A 22,166-nucleotide genomic window follows, 5' to 3' on the forward strand; every position below is an offset into this window, starting at 1 on the left:
ATTGATCTTAATTGAGAACATTAGTAAAGCCTGAGGAAGGTTTTAAAGCATGAATAAAAGTTTATTGTATGATTTTGTTTTATGTTTCCATAATATTTTTGCATTTTCTCAATTTGTGGAGGCCTTTCTATTTCCTTACCACCTCTAATAATTTCTTTCATTTTTTCCCCCTTCTTTCTTTGGTTCATTCTTTTGTCTTAATTTTTTTTGTACTTCCTGTTTTCCCTTATTTTTGTATCCTGTTTTCTTTTTATCATATCTCTTTTCTTATTTTTGACAGTTTACCACCTGCCCTACCCATTATTGGGCTTCTTTGTTGAATTCATTCTTTCATTTTCTTCTGGGCCTCATAGCTTGTGCCTAAAATTATACTCCAGATCTGACTACTGCTTACCACCACCCTGCTGCATTACCACCCTGAATCCGAGCTGTCAGCATCTCTGGCAAGACCTGTCCCCCTTTATACTTGATTTTGCTAGGTTTCTAACCAGTCTGCCTGCTTTCACTTCCTACAGCCCTATAACTATACAGCATTCAAAGTGATCCTTAGAAATATAAGTTAAATCGTGCCACTTTTCTCATCAACATTCTAGTTGGCTCCCTATCTGACCTAAAGCAAAACTGAAGTCCTTATGGTGGCTTCAAGATCTTATATTATGCAGTCCTAATTATTACTTCTACTGTTCTCTTCTTTGCTCTAATCACATCTTCTTGCTTAATAACTCAGGCCAAGCATGACTCTATTTTAGGATTTTGCATTTAGTCTACCTGAAATGCTCTTCTCTGGATACCTGGATTTTTGATTCCCTTGTATTTCAGGTCTTTGCTTACGTAACCTTCTTGGTGAAACTCTACTTCACCATCCTATTTAAAATCACCGACTTTAACTGATACTGCCTTTCCCCTTTTCTACTTTATTTATCTCCATAACAATAACTTCCTATGTATATTTTGCTTTTTTATTTCATGTGTTGTTTGCTCCATCAGGCTGTAAATTCTGTGACACTGGGGATTTTTTGTGTGTGTTTTGTCTGTTGTTCTTTTCCAATACCTGTAATAGTACCTGACATATAAAAGGTGCTCAAAAAAATATTTGGTGAATGAAATGCCATTTTCAGTATTCTTGACTAGGTTATTTCACATACTTAGAAAGTCAAACTTGGGATTGTTTTTAATTTGAAGGTTTTATTCTAGAAATAATTGCTGAGATTGTAAAACCAGTTCTTTGCCTATGTAATATAAAAATTTCTCTTTTATCTTGAAACCACGAAGCAAGATTCTATTATATTATTTTAAGAATAGTTCATATAAAGGATGAAGCCCTGTCGGTTTGGGAATGATTAGTTGTTTGAAAATTTGTACAGCTCTCACATTAAGCTTCCTTTGTTCTGGTTATTCCCTGTCACACACTTATGTCTTCCTATGTAGATTTTACTATTATCAGTAGCCTTTAGCCATACTTACACATAATATGGAATTTATGGGAATTTTTTTTTCTGTCTCCTTTGCTGAGGATGCAAAGATTTTTTTCTACTCATGTTAGTAGGTGTGGTTTCCAGGAGAAATCAGAAAATTCACAGTTAAGTGTCAGCAAGTTTTTATCAAAACCTGCTTCATTTTCAGGGAAAAAAATCAATGAATGCTGTTTTTAAAAATAAATAAAAATAAAAGGAGGGACCCACAGAATGGGAGGAAATGTTTTGCAGATCGTGTGTCTGGTTACAGTTTAGTATCCAGAATGTATAAGGAGCACTTACAGTGCAACAATAAAAAGACAAATATCCAAATTTAAAAATAGGTAAAGGATTTGAATATATAATACCTTTTTTTTTTTTCCTCAGAGAAGACATATAGTAGAAATGGCAATAAGTACATAAGGAGATACTCAACATTATTAGTCCTCAGGGAAATGCAAGTCACAACCACAGTGAGGTATCACTTCATACCCACTAGGATGACTAAAATAAAAAGGACAGACAATAACAAGTGTTGACAAACATGTGGAGAAACTGGAACCCTCAAAAATTAGACTTATTATATGACCCATACTTCCCCTCCTAGATATACAGGCTTCTCTTAGAGATATTGTAGGTTCAGTTCTAGACCATTGCAATAAAGAAAATATTGCAGTAAAGCAAGTCACACAGATCTTTTGGTTTCCCAGTGCATGTAAAAGTTATGTTTATACTGTGCCATCGTCTGTTAAGTGTGCAATAACATTATGTCTTGAAAATCAATGTGTATACCTTAATTTAAAAATATTTCATTGCTAAAAAGTGCTAATAATCATCTGAGCCTCAGTAAGTTGTATTCTTTTTGCTGGTTGAGGGGCTTACCTTGATGTTGATCACTGCTGACTGATCAGAGTGGTGGTGGCTGAAGGTTGGGGCTGTGACAGTTTCTTGAAATAAGACATTAGTAAAGTTAGCTGCGTCGATAGACTCTTCCTTTCATAAAAGATGTATTTGTAGCTTGTAATGCTGTTTGATAGCCTCTTACCCACGATAGAACTTTTCTCCAGATTGGAGTTAATCATTTCAAACCCTGCTGCTTTATCAACTAAGTTTATGTAGTACTCTATAATAGATCCTTTGTTGTCATTTCAACGATGTTCACAGCATCTTCACTAGGAGTTGCTTCTTACGGATAAGCAAAGAAAGTGGTTTGAGCCTCAGGAAACCACTTTGCTCATCTGTAAGGAGCAACTCCTTATCTGTTCAAGTTTTATCATGAGATTGCAACAATTCAGTCACACTTTCAGTCTGTACTTCTAATTCGAGTTCTTTTGTTGTTCTCACCTCATCTGCAGTGACTACCTCTCCTGAAGTCTTCTACCCCTCAAAGTGATCCATTAGGGTTGGAATTAACTTCTTCCAAACCCCTGTTAATATTGTCATTTTGACCTCCCACGAATCACAGATGTTCTTAATAAGGCATCTAGAATGGTGAATCCTTTCTAGGTTTTCAGTTGATTTTTCACAGATCCATAAGGGGAATCACTATCTATGGCAGCTATAACCTTACAAAGTGTGTTTCTTAAATAAGACCTGAAAGTTGAAATTACTCTTTGATCCATGGGATGCAATGAAACCGTTAATCTCCTTGTGTATCTCCATCAGAGCCCTTGGATGACCAGGTGCGCATTGTCAGTGCCCAGTAGTATTTTGAAAGGAATCTTTCTTTCTGGGCAGTAGGTCTCAATAGTGGGCTTCAAATAGTCAGTAAAACATGCTGTAAAGAAATGTGCCCTTACCCAGGCTTTGTTATTCCATTTATAGAGCAGATTCAATTAAACATAATTCTTAAGGGCCTTAGGATTTTCAGAATGGTAAATAAGCATTGGCTTCTGCTTAATGTCACCACTGCATAAGCCCTTAACAAGAGAACCAGCATGTCCTTGGAAGGTTTGAAGCCAGACATCAACTTCTCTCTAGGTGTAAAAGTCCTAAATGGCCTCTGCTTCTGATAGAAGGCTGTTTCATCTGCATTGGAAATCTGTTGTTTAATGTAGCCACTTTGATAATTATCTTAACTAGATCTTCTGGATAACTTGCTGCAGCTTCCACATCAGGACTTGCTGTTTTATCTTGTACTTTTATGTTATAGAGAGACAGCTTCTTTCCTTAAACTGCATGAACCAACCCCTCTTAGCTTCAGACTTTTATTCTGCAGCTCCCTCACCTCTCTCAGTTTTCATAGCATTAAAGAGATTTAGGACCTTGCTCTGGGTTAGGCTTTAGCTTAAGGGAATGTGATGACTGGTTTGATCTTCTTTCTAGACCACTCAGACTATTTCCATATCAGCAATAAGGCTGTTTCATTTTCTTATCGTTCATACGTCCACTGGAGTAGCACTTCTAAAAGTTCCTTCCAGAACTTTTACTTTGCTTTTACAACTTTGCTGTTTGGTGCAAGAGGCCTAGCTTTTGGCCTGTCTTGGCTTTCAACATGCTTTCCTCACTTAGCTTAATCGTTTCTAGCTTTTGATTTAAAGTGAAAGGCATATGACTCTTCCTTTCATTTGAACACTTAGAGGCGATTGTAGGGTTATTAAATGGCCTAATTTCAATATTATTGTTGTGTCTCAGGGAATTGGAAGACTCAAGGAGAGGGAGAGAGGTGGGGAAACAGCTGGTCAGTGAAGCAGTCAGAATACACGTAACATTTGTCAATTAAATTCAGAGTCTTATATGGATGTGGTTTATGGCCCCCCAAAGCAATTACAATGGTAAGATCAAAGATCTCTGATCATGGATCACCATAATATAGGTAGGATAATAATGAAAAAGTTTGAAATATGAGAATTACTGAAATGTGACACAGACATAAAACGGGAACATGCTGTTGGAAAAATAGCACCAATAGTCTTATTCAGTGCAGGGTTGCCACTAAATTTGTAAAAAAAAAAAACCACAGTATCTGTGAAATTCAGTAAAGCAAAGTGCAATAAAATGAGGTACTATGTTTCAATTCTTTTGGGTAGTTCTCCTGTATACCCAAGATAATTGAAACATGTTCCTACAGAAACTCGTACATATGCTCAGTTCAGCATTATTTATAATAGCCAATAAGTGGAATAAGTTTATTCATCAACCAGTTGACGAATGGATGAACAGAATAGGGTATCTTGCTAAAATGGGGTATTTATTCGCCATGAAAAATGAAGTGCTGATACCTGCTACAATATGAATAAACCTTGAAAACGTAATGCTAAGTGAAAGAAACCAAACACAAAAGGCCATGTATTGTATGATTTATTTATATGAAATGTTTAGAAAAGGCATATCCACAGAGACAGGAAGTAGATTAGTGGTTGCCAGGATCTGAGCAGGGGATGAGTGGGGAGTGGCTGATGATGGTTTGTTTCTGGGATGATGAAAACGGTCTGGAATTATATAATGATGATGGTTGTACCACTTTATGAATATACACCACTGAATTGTATAATTTAAAATTATGTATATTATGGTATGTTAATTATATTTCAATACAAAAATGTTTAAAATGGATCAGATGTGGTGGCTCATGCCTATAATCCCAACTCTTTGGGAGGCTGAAGTGGGAGGATTGCTTGAGGCCAGGAGTTCAAGACCAATCTGGGCAACATAGCTAGACTCCATCTCTAAAAAATTTTTTAAAAACTTATCTGGTTGTGGTGGCACATGCACCAACTACTCAGGAAGCTGTGGCTAGAGATCATATTAGCTCTGGAGTTGGGGGTTACAGTGAGCTAGGATGGGACCACTGCAATCCAGCCTGGACAAGAGTGTGAGACCCTGCCTGGGGGTGAAAAAAAAAGTTAAAAATGTAAACATTAAAGGGAGCAGTCAAGAGTGATAGGTGACATAAACATGTCAAATAAGCTCTGAAAGATGCTATTTGAGTTGGCAATTGATTATTGATCATATTATTGAGCATTTTTGTTTTGTTTTGTTTTGTTTTGTTTTGAGGCAGATCTCGCTCTGTCACCTGGGCTGGAGTGCAGTGGCCGGATCTCAGCTCACTGCAAGCTCCGCCTCCCGGGTTTACGCCATTCTCCTGCCTCAGCCTCCCGAGTAGCTGGGACTACAGGCGCCCGCCACCTCGCCTGGCTAGTTTTTGTATTTTTAGTAGAGATGAGGTTTCACTGTGTTAGCCAGGATGGTCTCGATCTCCTGACATCGTGATCCGCCCATCTCAGCCTCCCAAAGTGCTGGGATTACAGACTTGAGCCACTGCGCCCGGCCTATTGACCATTTTTATAATTGATCAATGAACTTGGCAATTGGTCCTTCACTGCTGACTGGTGAGAATGAAGTTAGTGGAAAGATAGGTTATCATTGGAAAGATTGACTACAGTGGATTGAAGGAGGAGTGGTAGATTGAATATAGAATTTTCTCAAGAAGCTTGAGTAAAGTGGTAGCAAGAGAAAGGACTGTAGCTGTAAAACTGAGGTTTTATGAAGTTGAAATATTGTTTTTTTTTTCCTTAAAAATGATAAGAACCTTTAGCATGTTGCAACAAAGAACTGAGAGAGAAAATGAATGTAGGTATAGAAAAGAGAGAATAATGGGTCAAGCAAGATACTCAAGGAGTTGAAGGAATGAAATAAAAAGCACAGATGGAGAAATTAGGCTTAAGTAGAATAAATGATACACCCTTCAAGAAAGGCTGGAAGGAGTTACAAAGTTGTAGATGTAGGCTTAATTTGTAGAATTCAGCTGAAGAAAATGATGTCATTTTTATTTTCTCTGAAGTAGGAGGAAAAATTGTTAGAGGGCAAGAATGAGGGCAGCAGGATGAAATAGGTAGCCTGAGGCAAGTCATAAAGGGTTGGAATAGATTCTGTTTGGGAATCGAAGAGTAAATTGTCAATAATAAGTAAAAATAATGAGGACTCCCATTATTAATTAGGTATGTGGGTAATTTACCTAGACTATATTTATCATCACAGTTGAAAACTAAGGCTCAAGATGGTTAAAAATGTCTTCCTTTTGTCAGCTGGAAGGTGATTCGGGTGGGATTAGAAATCACATATGCATGATTTCAAAGTTGCGTTCAGACTCTTTAGGTTGAAGATATTAGATATAGGCTATCAAAATCAGTGGATATTTATCCTCAGAATGAGTGCTTCAAAAGACTGATGTGGCTTATACCAGTGTCTTTCATATTTTCATGTAGATCTAATTTGCATACTCAAGAAGTCAGGAGATGGAAATAAATAGACATAAAGTATGTTTTAAGAGTAGAGTAGGTGAATTTTAAACTTACATAGAATTTACCCGTTCTTATTTTTTAGTTGCGACAACCACCAGTTAAGCGTTTGAGACTTCGTGGTGATTGGTCAGATACTGGACCCAGAGCAAGGCCGGAGAGTGAACGAGAACGAGATGGTAACTATGCTTTGGTCAGCTTTTCCTTGTATATGGTATTTTAAAATTAATATTTTAACTTCCAGTTTCTTCACTATTATAAATGATTCTGTAATGAACATTCTTGTACATAAAAGTATACTTATGCAAATATATCTTAGGATAAATTCTTAGAAGTGGAATGGCTGAGTCACTGGATAAGTACCTTTTAATTTTGGTAGTTGTTATCAAATTACTCTCCAAAAAAGATGTGCTAATTTACATTCCCACTGTAAGTATAAGAATGCCCATTGTCCCATAGTACATTGAGTGTTGTCAGACTTCTCAATTTTTGCCTTTCTATTAGATATTAAGAGAAATGAAAACTCAGCCTAAGCGTTTTATATTAGCACATAAAATATTTTTTCCTTCTATCAAGTGCCTTTGATAAGCATAAGAAACTACCCTGGGAGCTTTAAGATAGCACACTTGAAAATATAATTAATCTATGAATTATAATTCTGTATAATTATGTTTTATTAAATTGGTCTGTAACCAAAATCTTACTATAATGACCTCTGAAACATCTTTTGTGATCAAAAGCATATTCCCCAATATATGAGCTACATTATATAAAGGCAGTAAAGTGTAAAAGAAACTCTGATTTCACAGAAAATGTGAGAAGAACCGATTTTCATTTTAAATTATAAGACTATAGAGGCCGGGTGCGGTGGCTCAAGCCTGTAATCCCAGCACTTTGGGAGGCCGAGACGGGCGGATCACGAGGTCAGGAGATCGAGACCATCCCGGCCAACACGTTGAAACCCCGTTTCTACTAAAAAATACAAAAAACTAGCCGGGCGAGGTGGCGGGCGCCTGTAGTCCCAGCTACTCCGGAGGCTGAGGCGGGAGAATGGCGTAAACCCGGGAGGCGGAGCTTGCAGTGAGCTGAGATCCGGCCACTGCACTCCAGCCTGGGCAACAGAGCGAGACTCCGTCTCAAAAAAAAAAAATAAAAATAAGACTATAGAATAGAGTTGTCACATTTTGAATTTGACATTACACTTTTAATTTGAAAAAGCCCTTGGAAAAACTTGTTTACTTGCAGGAGGAAAAGGAGTGAGGAAGGAGACAAAATACTTTGTGGTTCCAGTTAATTTCAAATATCTGAAATTTTCTTATAGTAAATGATGATGAAAATAAATTGACTTTAAGGAAACTTCATGTAAAAACATAAGGCTATTTTGTGTCTGTACTTCATTATAATGCTTTAGGGGGAGGGAAAACCTTTCTTTTAATTTATTAAACTTAGAATTCATGAGCCCTTCTTGGCTGGGTACTCTTAGAACTAAAAATTTAGGTTGAGGTAGGAGGTGGGAGGTTTAGAGGTACCTAAGAATAAGCAAAGACAAGTGAGAGGTGAACCCTGTTCTCGAGAAACTTTACCATACACATGGAGAGTCACTCATAAAACAATTACTATAAAATATGATGAAGGCTCTAATAGATTTATATATATTCGTACAATTTATTTAGGAAATTTGATTTTTAAAAAAATGCTTTCATTTTAAAGCCCTTCAAATCTAGGTTTTTGTATTAATGAAAGATTTTGACTCGTTACTAAACTCACTGATAAGACCTATGTTGTAATAGGAGAGCAGAGTCCCAATGTGTCATTGATGCAGAGAATGTCTGATATGTTATCAAGATGGTTCGAAGAAGCAAGTGAGGTTGCACAAAGCAATAGAGGACGAGGAAGATCTCGACCCAGAGGTAATTTTTCATATTAATTAAAGTCATCAGAAAGCTGGCAAAAACTACTTATGAAAGCCAGTTTTTATTTATATCATGTAAATTATACTATGTTTTACATCTGTAATAATCACAAGGTTCTTATTGTATGGTGTGAAGTAGTAGAGAATAAAAGGTATTGGACATATTTTGTCCCTTCTGGTGCCATTATACCTAGTGCGTATCTTTTGCTTTTCTCAAAGTAAAAGAATCTGAGATTCCCCATTTTAAGTGTTTTTTTAATGCGCTCTGAGAATGGAAATATTTAAAATTCTTTGTATAAACAAGTTTTATGTAATTGGAAAGATTGATTGCTTTAATAGGAATATGTTGTAGATAAATTTTTACCCCTCTTGACTGGCCTATTTTGTTAAATAGACCAAATCACCAGTGGTTATTATCACTGAAATTACATATTTGTGTGTGTAAATATAAATGTGTTTTCTGAATGTATCTGTTTAGAGTTGCTGATTTTGGAAAATATTTAAAATTTGAATTTGTGTTAATCTGTGTTTTGAAGGTGGAACAAGTCAATCAGATATTTCAACTCTTCCTACGGTCCCATCAAGTCCTGATTTGGAAGTGAGTGAAACTGCAATGGAAGTAGATACACCACCTGAACAATTTCTTCAGCCTTCTACATCCTCTACAACGTCAGCTCAGGCTCATTCGACATCGTCTCCTACAGAAAGCCCTCATTCTACTCCTTTGCTATCTTCTCCAGACAGTGAACAAAGGCAGTCTGTTGAGGCATCTGGACACCACACACATCATCAGTCTGGTGAGGATATTCCTCTCTATGTATGCTGTGGTTCATCTCATGATTTTTGATAATGAAAACTTCTTTACTGGCTATTTTGAAAGATACTAAATCACATCAACTTCTTGTTGGAATAAATGATCAAAATGAGATGTAATATGTGGTTATGTAACTTAAACACAAAAATTATGTCTTACTTTCATGAGTTTTAACAAATAGCAGGAATCTTCAATTTATATGAAACAATTATTTTAAAAGTACAGGTACCAAAAGATAGTGTTTTGACATAGTTTAATGTGCCTGACTTAAATATTATTTTATAGATTATTAGAGACCAAAATATCTTCTAGATTTGTTGGTTTTATGTCTATATTAAAGTGATTATGAAAATATCAGTATTAGTTTCATTTTGCCTGTATTCTTGATTATTTTCCCTCAAATAATGCAGTACTTTTAATATACTCTCTATAGTGGATTTGATATGGTATTTTGTCAACAACATATAATTTAGCAAAAAATTTATTTCTCCAGTATTTACATGAAAAAATGCTTATCTTCTTGATACTTGATGCTAGTGAAAAAAACCTCTACATTCTGTTAAAATGCTATTTTCTTCCCAGTATTATAAATCCTCATGGTCAACTTTTTTCCCCTAACTATAGAATGTGCTAGTATTTATAATAGTAATTTTCAACAGATGTATCTACAGTTTACTCGGCACTTTAAACTATATACATGTAATTATAAAAACCAATAAGATATTTATTCATAGTTTTCTTTCGTCCTTCTAAGGAAGAATTTTACTCAATATAGAGCCAGAATTATTAGCAACTAGAAATATGAGCTGGCAGGCCTAAGCTGAAACCTATAAAAAAATTTCTAACAGCTTAGCTGCCAAGCTGTCACTTTATTCTTACATCTCTGGAAACTAATGCCAGATTACCAAATATGGGATGTTTTAATTTAAGCACTCTTTTATCGGTATATACCATGTTTAGTAATTCATTTTCAGTTTCTATGGGAATAAAAGCCAGAGTCAATTACATAACTGTTAACACTGTATGTATTTTATCCATAATAATAAGCTAAAGCTGAGCTACAGAATCAAGGTTTTCACACTCAGTCGACATAGCATTTCAATTTATGGAAAAATAAAATATTTTGGAAGATTTGGGAGTTAAGGGCAGAAGTCGTTAAAAGTTTGTGTTTCAAAGCAGGTAAAATTGGGAAAAGCAAGAATTTTTAAAGTGATAGCATTTTTGGAAATATTCTTGAACATTTTGATCAATTATAAGTTTTTAGGAAAACTTATCAAGAAGACTCAAGCTTACGTTCAGCTTCCACTGAATCTCAGCTAATTCTAGTTGTTTCTTAAACATGTTTATGAGTAAAGTATTTGGAACTTTTTTTTTTGGTTTGAGACAGAGTCTCGCTTTGTCGCCCAGGCTGGAGTGCCGTGGCGCAATCTGTGCTCACTGTAAGCTCCATCTCCCAGGTTCACGCCATTCTCCTGTCTCAGCCCCACGAGTAGCTGGGACTACAGGTGCCCGCCACCGCGCCTGGCTAATTTTTTTTGTATTTTTAGTAGAGACGGGGTTTCACCATCTTAGCCAGGATGGTCTCGATCTCCTGACCTCGTGATCCACCCACCTCGGCCTCCCAAAGTGCTGGGATTACAGACGTGAGCCACAGCGCCCAGCCTGGAACTTTATTTTTTAAAGCTATTTAATGCATTTTAATACTGCATTTCAAATTGCTAAATTCCTTTCAATATTTAATGTAAGTATTAAATGTGACAGTCATTTGAATTATTGAAGAAAAAATATTTTTGGTGATCATGTGATGATTGTTGAAACACTACTCAGTACTTTTACTCATAAATTATTTATAGAAAGTAAGGAAATATTTTTAACTGGGAGATTATTGAGAGAATTTTGGTTGACTATGCTATAGATAATTAGAATATTTCCATGTTATCAAGACAGTATCACTATTGAGATAAATGATTTGGTGTTAGATATAACATCTAAAGGTTATGTCTGTAATTGTTCTGATAACAGCTTTTTCTTTATTCTGGAGTTCAACAGTTCAGCAGTAAGGACTTTGTTTCTGTTTTTGTTTTTTCTCCAGTCTCTTTTGCATTTGCCATAACCTAAGTCCAAATGTGTTTGTGAATATTGGGAACTGTCCATTGGGTGAATGTAGTAGGTGGGAGTGTCAGCTTAGGACCATGATTTCTATTATTTCCCTGCATAGAGATAGAGAAAATGATAAAGTATGCTTCTATCTATACTCACCTTGCTGTGGATACCTTTTTATGTAAGTGTTTATCCCTTTGCTTTACATGTCCTCCATCATTTTTACTGATATCAAAGAAAGGGACAATGGGAATATGAAAATTTGCTGTGCTCCATCGCTAGTTGAACCTAATTGTCTGCCTTCTCTTAGTCTACAGTGGAATCACTGAATGATAGTGAAGAAAGTTATGACCACAAATTTCAATGGGTGCTCAACACTGCATCAGAGCAGTCTCACACTGTTGCTCTCCAGCTGTACAAAATGACTATTTCACACCTTCATGTCTCTCAAACTTTAACACTCCCCTTCATCCTTGCCCCACTTCCAGAGTCTAACCTTTCATTCACAGTGAAAAGAAAAGTACTCATTTTCCTACTATCAATAATTTCCAAGCTTTCCAACATCTGTACTTACATTGTGATAGAAGCAGAAACACATTTTGGAAGAAATGTGTCTGCTCCTATCAAAAGCTAGTCAATGTAGTTGCCATCCCTTTCCAGCTTCTCAAAGACTTTGCCTCTTCTCTTGCATTATCATTGCCTTTTTTAAAAAAAATTTTGTCTTAATTATCTCACATTCCCCTTCAGCTATTGCCTTACTTGTCTGCTGCTTTCATAATGAGAATCCTCAAAAGAGTTGTTGATAGATGCTATCTCCATTTTCTTGCCATCCTTCTTATTGACCTTATTATCATCTTATTATCCTTATTAACCAACCCCAATCTGCTTTTCAACACCCGTTTTCTCTGAAACTTTTAATCAAAGTCACCAGTGACATTTACCAGTTTAGAGGATATTTCTCTGTTAGTACCTTACTAGATTTTTCGACCCGGTTGCATTTAACATAGGCTGTCACTCCTTCTTGAAACACTTTCCTTTCTTGGCATCTATGATATCATATTTGCCTATTTACTCTTACTAATTCTGGTGGGTTTTCAGTAACTATTGTTCGTGTTTCTTGTTCTATCTCCTTCTGAATATTATAATCGAACCCCTTAGTTCTGGCCCTCTTCTCTTCATATGCTCTTTCTCTGGGTGATTGTGTCAGTTCCCCATAGCTTTTAATATTTCTCGTAAATTGATGACTCACAAATATATATCAGCAGTCTGATCTTCTACCCCGAGTTCCAGACCCTGTGTTTGACTGCTATTTTGACAGTATTTTTTTGTTACTGTTGTACATCTTTTTTTTTTTTTTTTTAAAGACAAAGTCTCACTCTGTCGCCCAGGCTGGAGTGCAGTGGCATGATCTCAGGTCACTGCAGCCTCCGCCTCCTGGGTTAAAGCATAAAGCAGTTCTCCTGCCTCAGCCTCCCAAGTAGCTGGGATTACAGGTTCCTGCCACCACACCCAGCAAATTTTTGAATTTTTAGTAGAAATGGGGTTTCCCCATGTTAGTCAGGCTGGTCTTGAACTCCTAACCTCAAGCAGTCCTCCCGCCTTGGCCTCCCAAAATACTGGGATTACAGGCATGAGCCACTGCACCTGGCCTATTGTTGTACGTCGTAAATTTACATGTTCAAACTAAAACTTAATGCAGCCTCCTACCCTTCCTGTTCCCTAATTGGCTCCCTCTTGGTCCATTTGCTTTTTTCAATAACTTGTGAGTTATTCTTGATTCCTTCCTTTCCCTCAAGTCTCATGCCAGTTCATCAGCAAGTTCTGTCGCTCCTGTATCTAAACTATATCCTACGTCTTTTCATCTCACCATCATTTCTTGTCTCCTAATTGATCTCCCTGTACCTACTGTTGTTCCGTTATAATGTATTCTCCATGCAGGAGCCAGAATGAGTATTTTAAAATGTTAAATCAGATTATATAACTTTGCTGTTTAAATCCCTTCAGAGGCTCCTAATTGCATTTAGAAATACAACTACAAAAGAAAAAAAAAATCAAACTCCTTACTGTGGACCTATAAGAACTTATATGACCTGCCCTTCCCTATCTCTCTAGCCTCATCTCACTCCGTTTTCTCAGTACCTGATGACTGTTACACTCTAGATGTACTACTGGTTTCTTTCGGGTTACCAAAACATTTCAGTGCCAAATTCTTTCTTTTCTTTTCTTTCCCTTCCCTTCCCTTCCTTCCCCCTCCCTCTACCCCTCCCCTCCCTCCTCTTCCCTCCCCCACCCTGCCCCTCCCTCCCTTCCTCCCACTTGCTTGCTTTCTCTTTCTTTCTCTCTCTCTCTTTTCTTACTTCCCTTCCCTCCCCCTCCCTCTCCCCCTCCCCTCCCCTTCCCTTTCTCCTTGCCTGTCTTTTCTATCTTTCTTTCTTTCCTGTCTCTTGTTTTCTTTCCTTTTTACACTTTGTTCTTAGTGTTATTCTCTGTATACTTGGGAAGCCCTTGTCCTGGCTTATCACTTGGCCAACTTCCTTTTCCTTGGGTCTCAACTCAAATGCCGTATAAGACAGGTCTTTCGTAACTACCCTAGGTAAAGTCCTCTTTCCTTTTTCTTCTTGCTGAAATTTTATTCTCTTTTATATAATCCTGTTATTTTCTGAAAAGCACTTATAAAAATTTATAATATTTTTCACTTTTGATTGTTTATAACATTTCTTTTACTATAATAAGCTCTCATGAAGACAGCATATTGTCTGTCTTGTTGTCTCTGAGTAAGCATCTTTTTTCCCCAACAATATGTACCCTGTAAAGATACGATTAAAAGTATGATGGGGCATTTTGTTGCCTTTAAGCTGATATAGACTAGATAGGATATATTTAGCTATATTTTAGTCTTTAGTTTATACTTTTAGCCCCAGTCATTTACTCTGGCTGTTTCCATTAAGTTTCCAAAATTTGGTAACACCCAGAAGAGAGATGCTGTGATTAGCTGTCTAACCATTTATCATTTTGGATCCATTGTTTGCCTTTGACTGTCTAGACCACATAGGATTGAGTAGATAATTTTTCTTAGGTTGTTCTGAAGACATTTTAAGGTAACTTACAGAAATACTTTAAAAAATTGTGTGATTTTATATATATATTTCTGTTTGTCCTTTTCACTCATATGAGTGTGTATATATATATATACACACACACTCATATGAGTGTGTGTATATATATATATATGCCCATATTTCATACCCATATTCACCCATTCCGAGCCTGATTTTGTTTTTAATCTAAGGAGAAAAAAGCCACCATACAAGCAGCCTTAAAAGCAGATAAATTCTTATTTAAAAAACACTGGAAACATTGAATAAATGGTTCATAAGATTATCACAACTAAATCTTGATTTTTTTCAAGTTTCAGAGCATCATATATATATATATGGGTGAATATGGGTATGAAATATGGGTATGAAAATAATTAATTGAAGCTGTGAGTGAGTTGAATATGCAAAATGAATGCCCTGAAGAATGGTAAATCTGGAGGGGTCACAGTTTGGCTTTGGAGTTTTGTAGCTAAATTAGGAAGGTAAGTAGACTGAAATGGAATATAAAATCTGTTGATAGATTTTTTTTTTTTTGCTTTATCCTTTGTATTCTTAAATTTTATTTTAATTCATAAGTCAGATCATTTGAAACTATGTTCTATATACTTCACCCAGAATTTGAAGACATTTTGATTTTTATATATCTTCTTTTCTTGAACATTTAACAAAAGACTGCTTTTTAAAATGTGATTATAAAATTATATATTTAAAACTGAGAAAGATATGACCATGAGCTAATACTGTATAGGTTAAAATGAAACCTTCATAATTTATAAAAAATATTTCAAAATAACTGTAAATCTTTTCTTCTCTTCTCAGTAAGGCCTTTCAGATGTCTCTCTCAGTTCTTTCTGAAGTGAAGCCTGGAAATGTTTTCATTTAGTTCATGATTTGTAATTTATTCTCATGTTAAGAATCTTTTCATAATGAAAGACTATTAAATGAGGCATTTTTCCAAGTGTGTTATTTAATTTTTTTCTTTGGTTTCATTTTAACCTATTTAAAGAATATGATTTAGAGAAGATGGTAACTTTGAATTGGATGGGGATATTAGTATATATAAAATTCACCTTTAGGGCTCATATTGAGATATGAATCACTTAAAGCTTCCCTGCCCTGTGTTTTTAATTAAATAGACTACTCAGACCATCAGAATTTTTTTTTTTTTTTGAGATGGAGTCTTGCTGTATCACCAGGCTGGAGTGCAGTGGTATGACCTTGGCTCACTGCAACCTCTGCCTCCCAGGTTCAGGCGATTCCCCTGCCTCAGCCTCCCGAGTAGCCAGGACTGCACACGCGTGCCACCATGCCTGGCTAATTTTTTTGTATTTTAGTAGAGATAGAGTTTGTTGTTGTTGGCCAACCATGTTGGCCAGATGGTCTTGATCTGATCTCGTGATCTGTCCGCCTCAGCCTCCCAAAGTGCTGGGATTACAGGCATGAGCCACTGCGCCCAACCCAGAATTTTTTAAAGATAGTATATGATGTGGTCTGTGTGTGGATTCCTGCTTATTTAGTCATAAGCAGGAATTACAAATTTATTTTGGCCTATGTAGAATTATTATAGCTAAATTGAGCTCTGTAGAAAAATTGGTGGAGAAGAACTCGGTTGTGCACCATATCAAAGCAAACCTTTCAAAGCCCCAAATCCAAATTATAGCTTCCTTAAATGGGATAAAGGTCTAGTCTAGTCTAGTCAGAAAGATATAGGCCATTTGTAGGTTAGAAACAAGTGGAGAGGCCGGGTGTGGTGGCTCATGCCTGTAATCCCAGCACTTTGGGAGGCCAAGGTGGGTGGATCACCCAAGGTCAGGAGTTTGAGACCAGCCTGGACAACATGGTGAAACTCCATTTCTACCAAAATAAATTAGTTGGGCATGGTGGCACGTGCCTGTAATCCCACCTACTTGGGAGGCTGAGGCAGGAGAACTGCATGAACCCAGTAGGCAGAGGTTGCAGTGAGCCAAGATCACGCCACTGCACTCTAGCCTGGGTGACAGAGTGAGCCTGTGTCTCAGGAAAAAAAAAAAAAAAAAAGAAAGAAACAAGTGGAAATATTAGGTTGATGGCCATTTTGGGGGGAACCAAAGAAGAGAACAGAGAAACATGCACAAGGATCATTACCAGGACAAGAAGTAGGTTGGGACTAGAAGACAGATTTATAGCAGGCAGATAAAGTGTCACCAAATTAGATATAAAAATGATCCAGAGTCCAGGACAAAAATACTGTATGTATTGTAGAGGCAGGATGTAAGGTTAGAACCAAGTGGACCTTTGTTGGGTCAACTGTAGCTGTTTTTATTGTTCTTCTCTCTCAGAGGAATTAAGCCATTAGGAGAATAGCCTGTAATCTTTCAGAAGAAAACAAGAATAGGGTTTGTAGTTTGAGGAGATGACAAAGTACAATTTTCCTGTAGCAGTTTGTAATACCTTGTTGAATTTTTGTCATCGTTGTTTTTAAAATTCAATCCAAGGTATTTATTGTATTCAATTTTCAGTTTGGCTCATGTTGACAAAAGCTAATTCTCCAAGCATTTATCTACATTTACAAATTATGTATGTTTGTGTATATCTTTTTAAAAGGTTAATATGTGTGTATGTTAACTGCTTTAATATTTCAAGCTGCTAGCAGAACTGTTATTTAGTCTGGTATGTCTCGTTGAATTTTTAAATTCAGTACTTGCTTTTCGTAGTTAATAGCTACGTGGTGACTTCTCTTCCAAGCCTGATTTTGTTTTTAATCTAAGGAGAAAAAAGCCACCATACAAGCAGCCTTAAAAGCTGATAAATTCTTATTTAAAAAACACTGGAAACATTGAATAAATGGTTCATAAGATTATCACAACTAAATCTTGATTTTTTTCAAGTTTCAGAGCATCATTACATGTACTGAGATCTTGCTGTTTGCCACTTCACCAAGTTGGTTCTGGGATGGAGATTTATGTCCTCATAAAACATTTGGTAACTCAGTAGAGAGGGTTAATTAACACTCCAATAAAATTGATGATATTTTTCTGCTTTTTTAGCAAAATTTGACATATACGGCCTCTCTCTTGTAGATTTCTTTTGAAGTTTAAAGTGACAAACTTTATGGCTGTATAATAATGCTTTATTTTTTATTGCTAAAAGCATTACTGTTATGCTGACTATAAATAAGGTATCTGTACATACCTGAAAACAACCTTGACTGCAACCTTGACTTCCCTGGCTCAGGCAATCCTCCTACCTCAGCCTCCCAAGGGACCACAGTGTGCATCACTACGCCTGGCTAATTTTGATTTTTTGTGGAAACAGGATCTCACTGTGTTGCCCAGGCTGGTTTCAAACTCCTGAGCTCAAAGTGATCCTCTCACCTTGGTCTCCCAAATTGCCGGGATTACAGGCATGAGCCACAGTGCCCTTCCTGCCTTCCCTTGATTCTTTATAACCCCGACAATGATTTTCCAATTTATCTGTTCTCCACTAATAGCAAGAGTTGTACAAAGAATATGTGTACTTTGTGTCTCTACTTCATCACCTGCCCTTTCTCTTAAACCTGCTGCTATCAGATTTTGGTCCTTATTATTTAATTAAAATAGCTCTTGTCGAGGTCATCAATGACTTCCATTGTACAAAATCCAGTGATTAGCTCTTAGTATCTTTTTTAGTATACTGGCAGCATTTGACACAACTGCTTACTCCATCCTTTTTGACACAATTTCATGACTTAGCCTACAGAGCTCTGATCATTCAGTTCTTCAGCTCTCTCTCTGGCTTTTCCTTCTTACTCTTTCTAGAGGTTCTTTTTCCTCTTAAACATTTGAATGCCTCAAGATTCAGTTCTTAGACCTCTTCTGTGTCATCCCTTACTCTTTAGGGGGCTTAAAGGGACATCCAAATTTATATCTCTGAATTCTAGACTTTTATATTCAGTCCCTACCTAATTTCTCCACTTGGATATCTATTCATTCTTTCCCCCAACACTACTTGTTCCTCCATTGTTCCCTACCTTAATAAATGGTTACTTGTTTTTCCTGTTACGTAGGCCAAAAACTTTGGGATCACTCTACATCCAAACTATCAGCAAATTCTACTGCCTTTAAAATGTATTGCGCATTCCTATACACTTGCTCCCTGAGCATTTGCACTTGGTCTTTTCTCCACCTGAAACACTCTTCCTCCAGGTATCCATGTGGTTTACTCGCTTATTTCCTTGAGGTGTTTGTTCAAGTGGTGCCTTATGAGAGAAACTTTCCTGAGTTGCCATATATAAAATAACGCCTGCCCTGCCGTCACTATTCACTATCCCCTTTACCTTACCCTGTCAATTTAATTCATAGCAGTTATCCCCACATGACACAAACACATATGTTCAGCATCACGTGTGCCTGTGTATTTACAAATGTCTGTTTTTCTCTCAGAACATTAACTCCTCAAGAATAGGGACTGTTTTGTTCAATATTTTATTTATCCCTAGAGCCTAAAACAATGCCTCATACATAGACGACATTCAGTAAATATCTCTTTGCAGAATTTAATGTTATTGTTCTACTGTTTATCCGTGATCACTTCAGATAAAGGTCAAGAAAATATTGATTATGTACATCTTTTTGAACTTGAAAAAATTTTTGAGAATGACAATTCTAACATGAAATATTTAGCTGAAGAATATATAACTTTCACTTTTTTAGAGCTCTTAGTAAATTCTGAGTTGTTTCCAAATGCATAACTTTTTATCATTTTAATTGAATTTTATTATTTGATTGAAGTTAATGAAGCAACTTAAATTTTTGTGTATAAATCAGATGACTTAACTGATTTTTTTCAATTTTTGTTTCTTTCCTAATACCATTTTGTTGTATGTTCATTTTGAAATCTTTTGCTTATGGAGGACTTTTTATTTCCACTTGGTTAATTACTTAAATATTCCTAGAGAAATATATGTATCTAATTCATTGTAGTTAAATAGAAGCATTTGGTTGTGTGTGTATGGTTTGTCTCATAATTTAATGACCAGTAATTTCTTCTTTATCAGTAATTTGTTTATACTATTCCTCTGTGAGACATGTGTTTTGTTTATATCCTTCCTCTTTTTAAATGTATAATCAAATTCTTATTATTCTCTATTTTATTACTATCTTTTCACCTTTCTTTTCCTATTTGTGTCAGAATTTTTAAGGGGCCCTGAGATAGCTTTGCTTCGTAAGCGCCTGCAACAACTGAGGCTTAAGAAGGCTGAGCAGCAGAGGCAGCAAGAGCTAGCTGCACATACCCAGCAACAGCCTTCCACTTCTGATCAGTCTTCTCATGAGGGCTCTTCACAGGACCCTCATGCTTCAGGTTATTAATGTCAAGTGTCCTTAAGCAGCTGATAGAATTGTTTTTTAATACTGCTACTGTGTAATAAGGTGCTTCCCTTTTCCCGTTCAAAAGGAGAGCTAATGCGCTTGCAGCTTACCCCTCCCTTCCTTGCATATGGTGGTATTCAACATCACGTGTTAGGGGGATAGATTGGCAGCAGCATTTGCCAGAGAGATGAATATAAAATGATTTTAAAAGTTGTAATATATTTGGAGAGGGGCAAATATTTATTACTTTTAGAGCTGATGAGCTCTTTTTGAATAATTAGTGAATTTAGAGCCTGCATTGATCTTTCTATTGAAAGTTCTCGTATGCTGAAATAAATCTATGCTTTATGGCTCCTAGCTCTTCTTCTTCTTCCTCTTTGAATGTTAGCCAATATTCCTAAAACCTAGTAATGCTAGATTTTAGAATTATAGTATTATTTGGCCATACTAGCATGCTGACTAAATTATTTCCTTCTGTCATTATTTGAAAAATTTCAATATTTGCTTTCTTATTCCTCCATACATAATCAAGTTTCTGATATTTAGGGCAGCAACAGTACTCCACAGTCTCATGTTCTTATTACGCTATAAAACTGTGATAACACAGTAAAAATTGTCACTCTTTTTTTCTCACTGAGTCTTTTTTTTTTTTGAGACAGAGTCTTGCTCTGTCGCCCAGGCTGGAGTGCAGTGGCCAGATCTCAGCTCACTGCAAGCTCCGCCTCCTGGGTTCACGCCATTCTCCTGCCTCAGCCTTCCGAGTAGCTGGGACTACAGGCGCCCGCCACCTCACCCGGCTAGTTTTTTGTATTTTTAGTAGAGACAGGGTTTCACCGTGTTAGCCAGGATGGTCTCGATCTCCTGACCTCGTGATTCGCCCGTCTCGGCCTCCCAAAGTGCTGGGATTACAGGCTTGAGCCACCGTGCCCGGCCCTCACTGAGTCTTTTAATGCCCTGTCATCTTATGACCAGAAAGTTCATGATGCTCAATAAACATTTGTTAAAAGAATTAATGAAAGATGTATTAATAGCACAAAATAATTTATCAACTTAGTTATTTCAAGATGGGTAATAGATACTGTAAATCCTGTAGTATTATATGAATATTATAGTAGGTGTAATAAGTTATTTAGGAACAAGAATGTCTAGGTTCTCATACTAATGAGTTTATAATGCTTTGTTTGATATGCTTTGTTCTGCTACCCTAAAGAGTGATGAGTTTGGGCTTTGAGAGTTCTAATTTGATTATTTGAAACTAATTTATATATAGGTAGAATTGGACAACCTCCACTTTATAATTATCTTTTCTAGTAAGTGCTATGGTAACAAAAGCACGTTTTATAATATGTGGTAAAATTAAATAAATAAATTTAAGTCATTGTAATATAGATATGATGTTTGGGATAAATCATAAACTTGATTTTTAATTCAGCGTTATATTAATGGAGTATCAGGCAGAGGCCCCTGATTTTTTTTTTCCTATGGGGAAATATTTTCCTATACTGTAACAATTAACAAGAAAATTTGATCAGATTACAATAATGACATTTAATAAAATACTTTGATTTTCTTTGCTCTATATAAACCTCTAGCAAACATGTTTTGAAGGTTAAAAAATCATGAAACCTAAAAATCAATAAAAAGAAAAATAAAATGTCCCTACATATATAATACTAAAATTTAGCTGATTACAACTTAGTATTAAAATGATCTTGAATATAAAACAAAACTGCCTAACAGGAAAGAAGTATACATTGTAGATGTTGGAAAAATATTTTGAGATTCACTAATCTTTTGTAACTAGTTCACGAATTTATTTATTTATTTTTGAGACGGAGTTTCGGAGTTTTGCTCTGTTGCCCAGGCTGGAGTGCAGTGGCGGGATCTCAGCTCACTGCAAGCTCCGCCTCCCGGGTTTACACCATTCTCCTGCCTCAGCCTCCCGAGTAGCTGGGACTACAGGCGCCTGCCACCTCGCCCGGCTAGTTTTTTGTATTTTTTAGTAGAGACGGGGTTTCACCGGGTTAGCCAGGATGGTCTCGATCTCCTGATCTCGTGATCCGCCCATCTCAGCCTCCCAAAGTGCTGGGATTACAGGCTTGAGCCACTGCACCCGGCCTAGTTCAGGAATTTAAATTGAAGCAAGCCGTTTTTAGAATCAGAAAGCTTTAGAGTGAGTGTATGATTTCTGTGAAGTTAGATGCTGTCTTTCCAACTCTAA

General features: G+C 36.5%; 1 protein-coding gene across 3 annotated transcripts in view; it reads left to right on the plus strand.

Moving 5' to 3' along the window:
* DCAF6 (DDB1 and CUL4 associated factor 6) overlaps nt 1-22,166 on the plus strand; it is a 145,134-nt gene that overhangs the window by 65,853 nt on the left and 57,115 nt on the right. For all 3 annotated transcript variants that reach the window (XM_023207091.1, XM_023207092.1, XM_023207093.2), the window contains exons 8-10: nt 6,780-6,873; nt 8,485-8,604; nt 9,143-9,403. In XM_023207091.1, the coding sequence (XP_023062859.1) occupies nt 6,780-6,873; nt 8,485-8,604; nt 9,143-9,403 (475 nt within the window). The remainder of the gene's footprint in view (nt 1-6,779; nt 6,874-8,484; nt 8,605-9,142; nt 9,404-22,166) is intronic.

This window comes from Piliocolobus tephrosceles, chromosome 1 (assembly GCF_002776525.5).
Source record: "Piliocolobus tephrosceles isolate RC106 chromosome 1, ASM277652v3, whole genome shotgun sequence".
In the NCBI taxonomy this organism is placed as follows: domain Eukaryota; kingdom Metazoa; phylum Chordata; class Mammalia; order Primates; family Cercopithecidae; genus Piliocolobus; species Piliocolobus tephrosceles.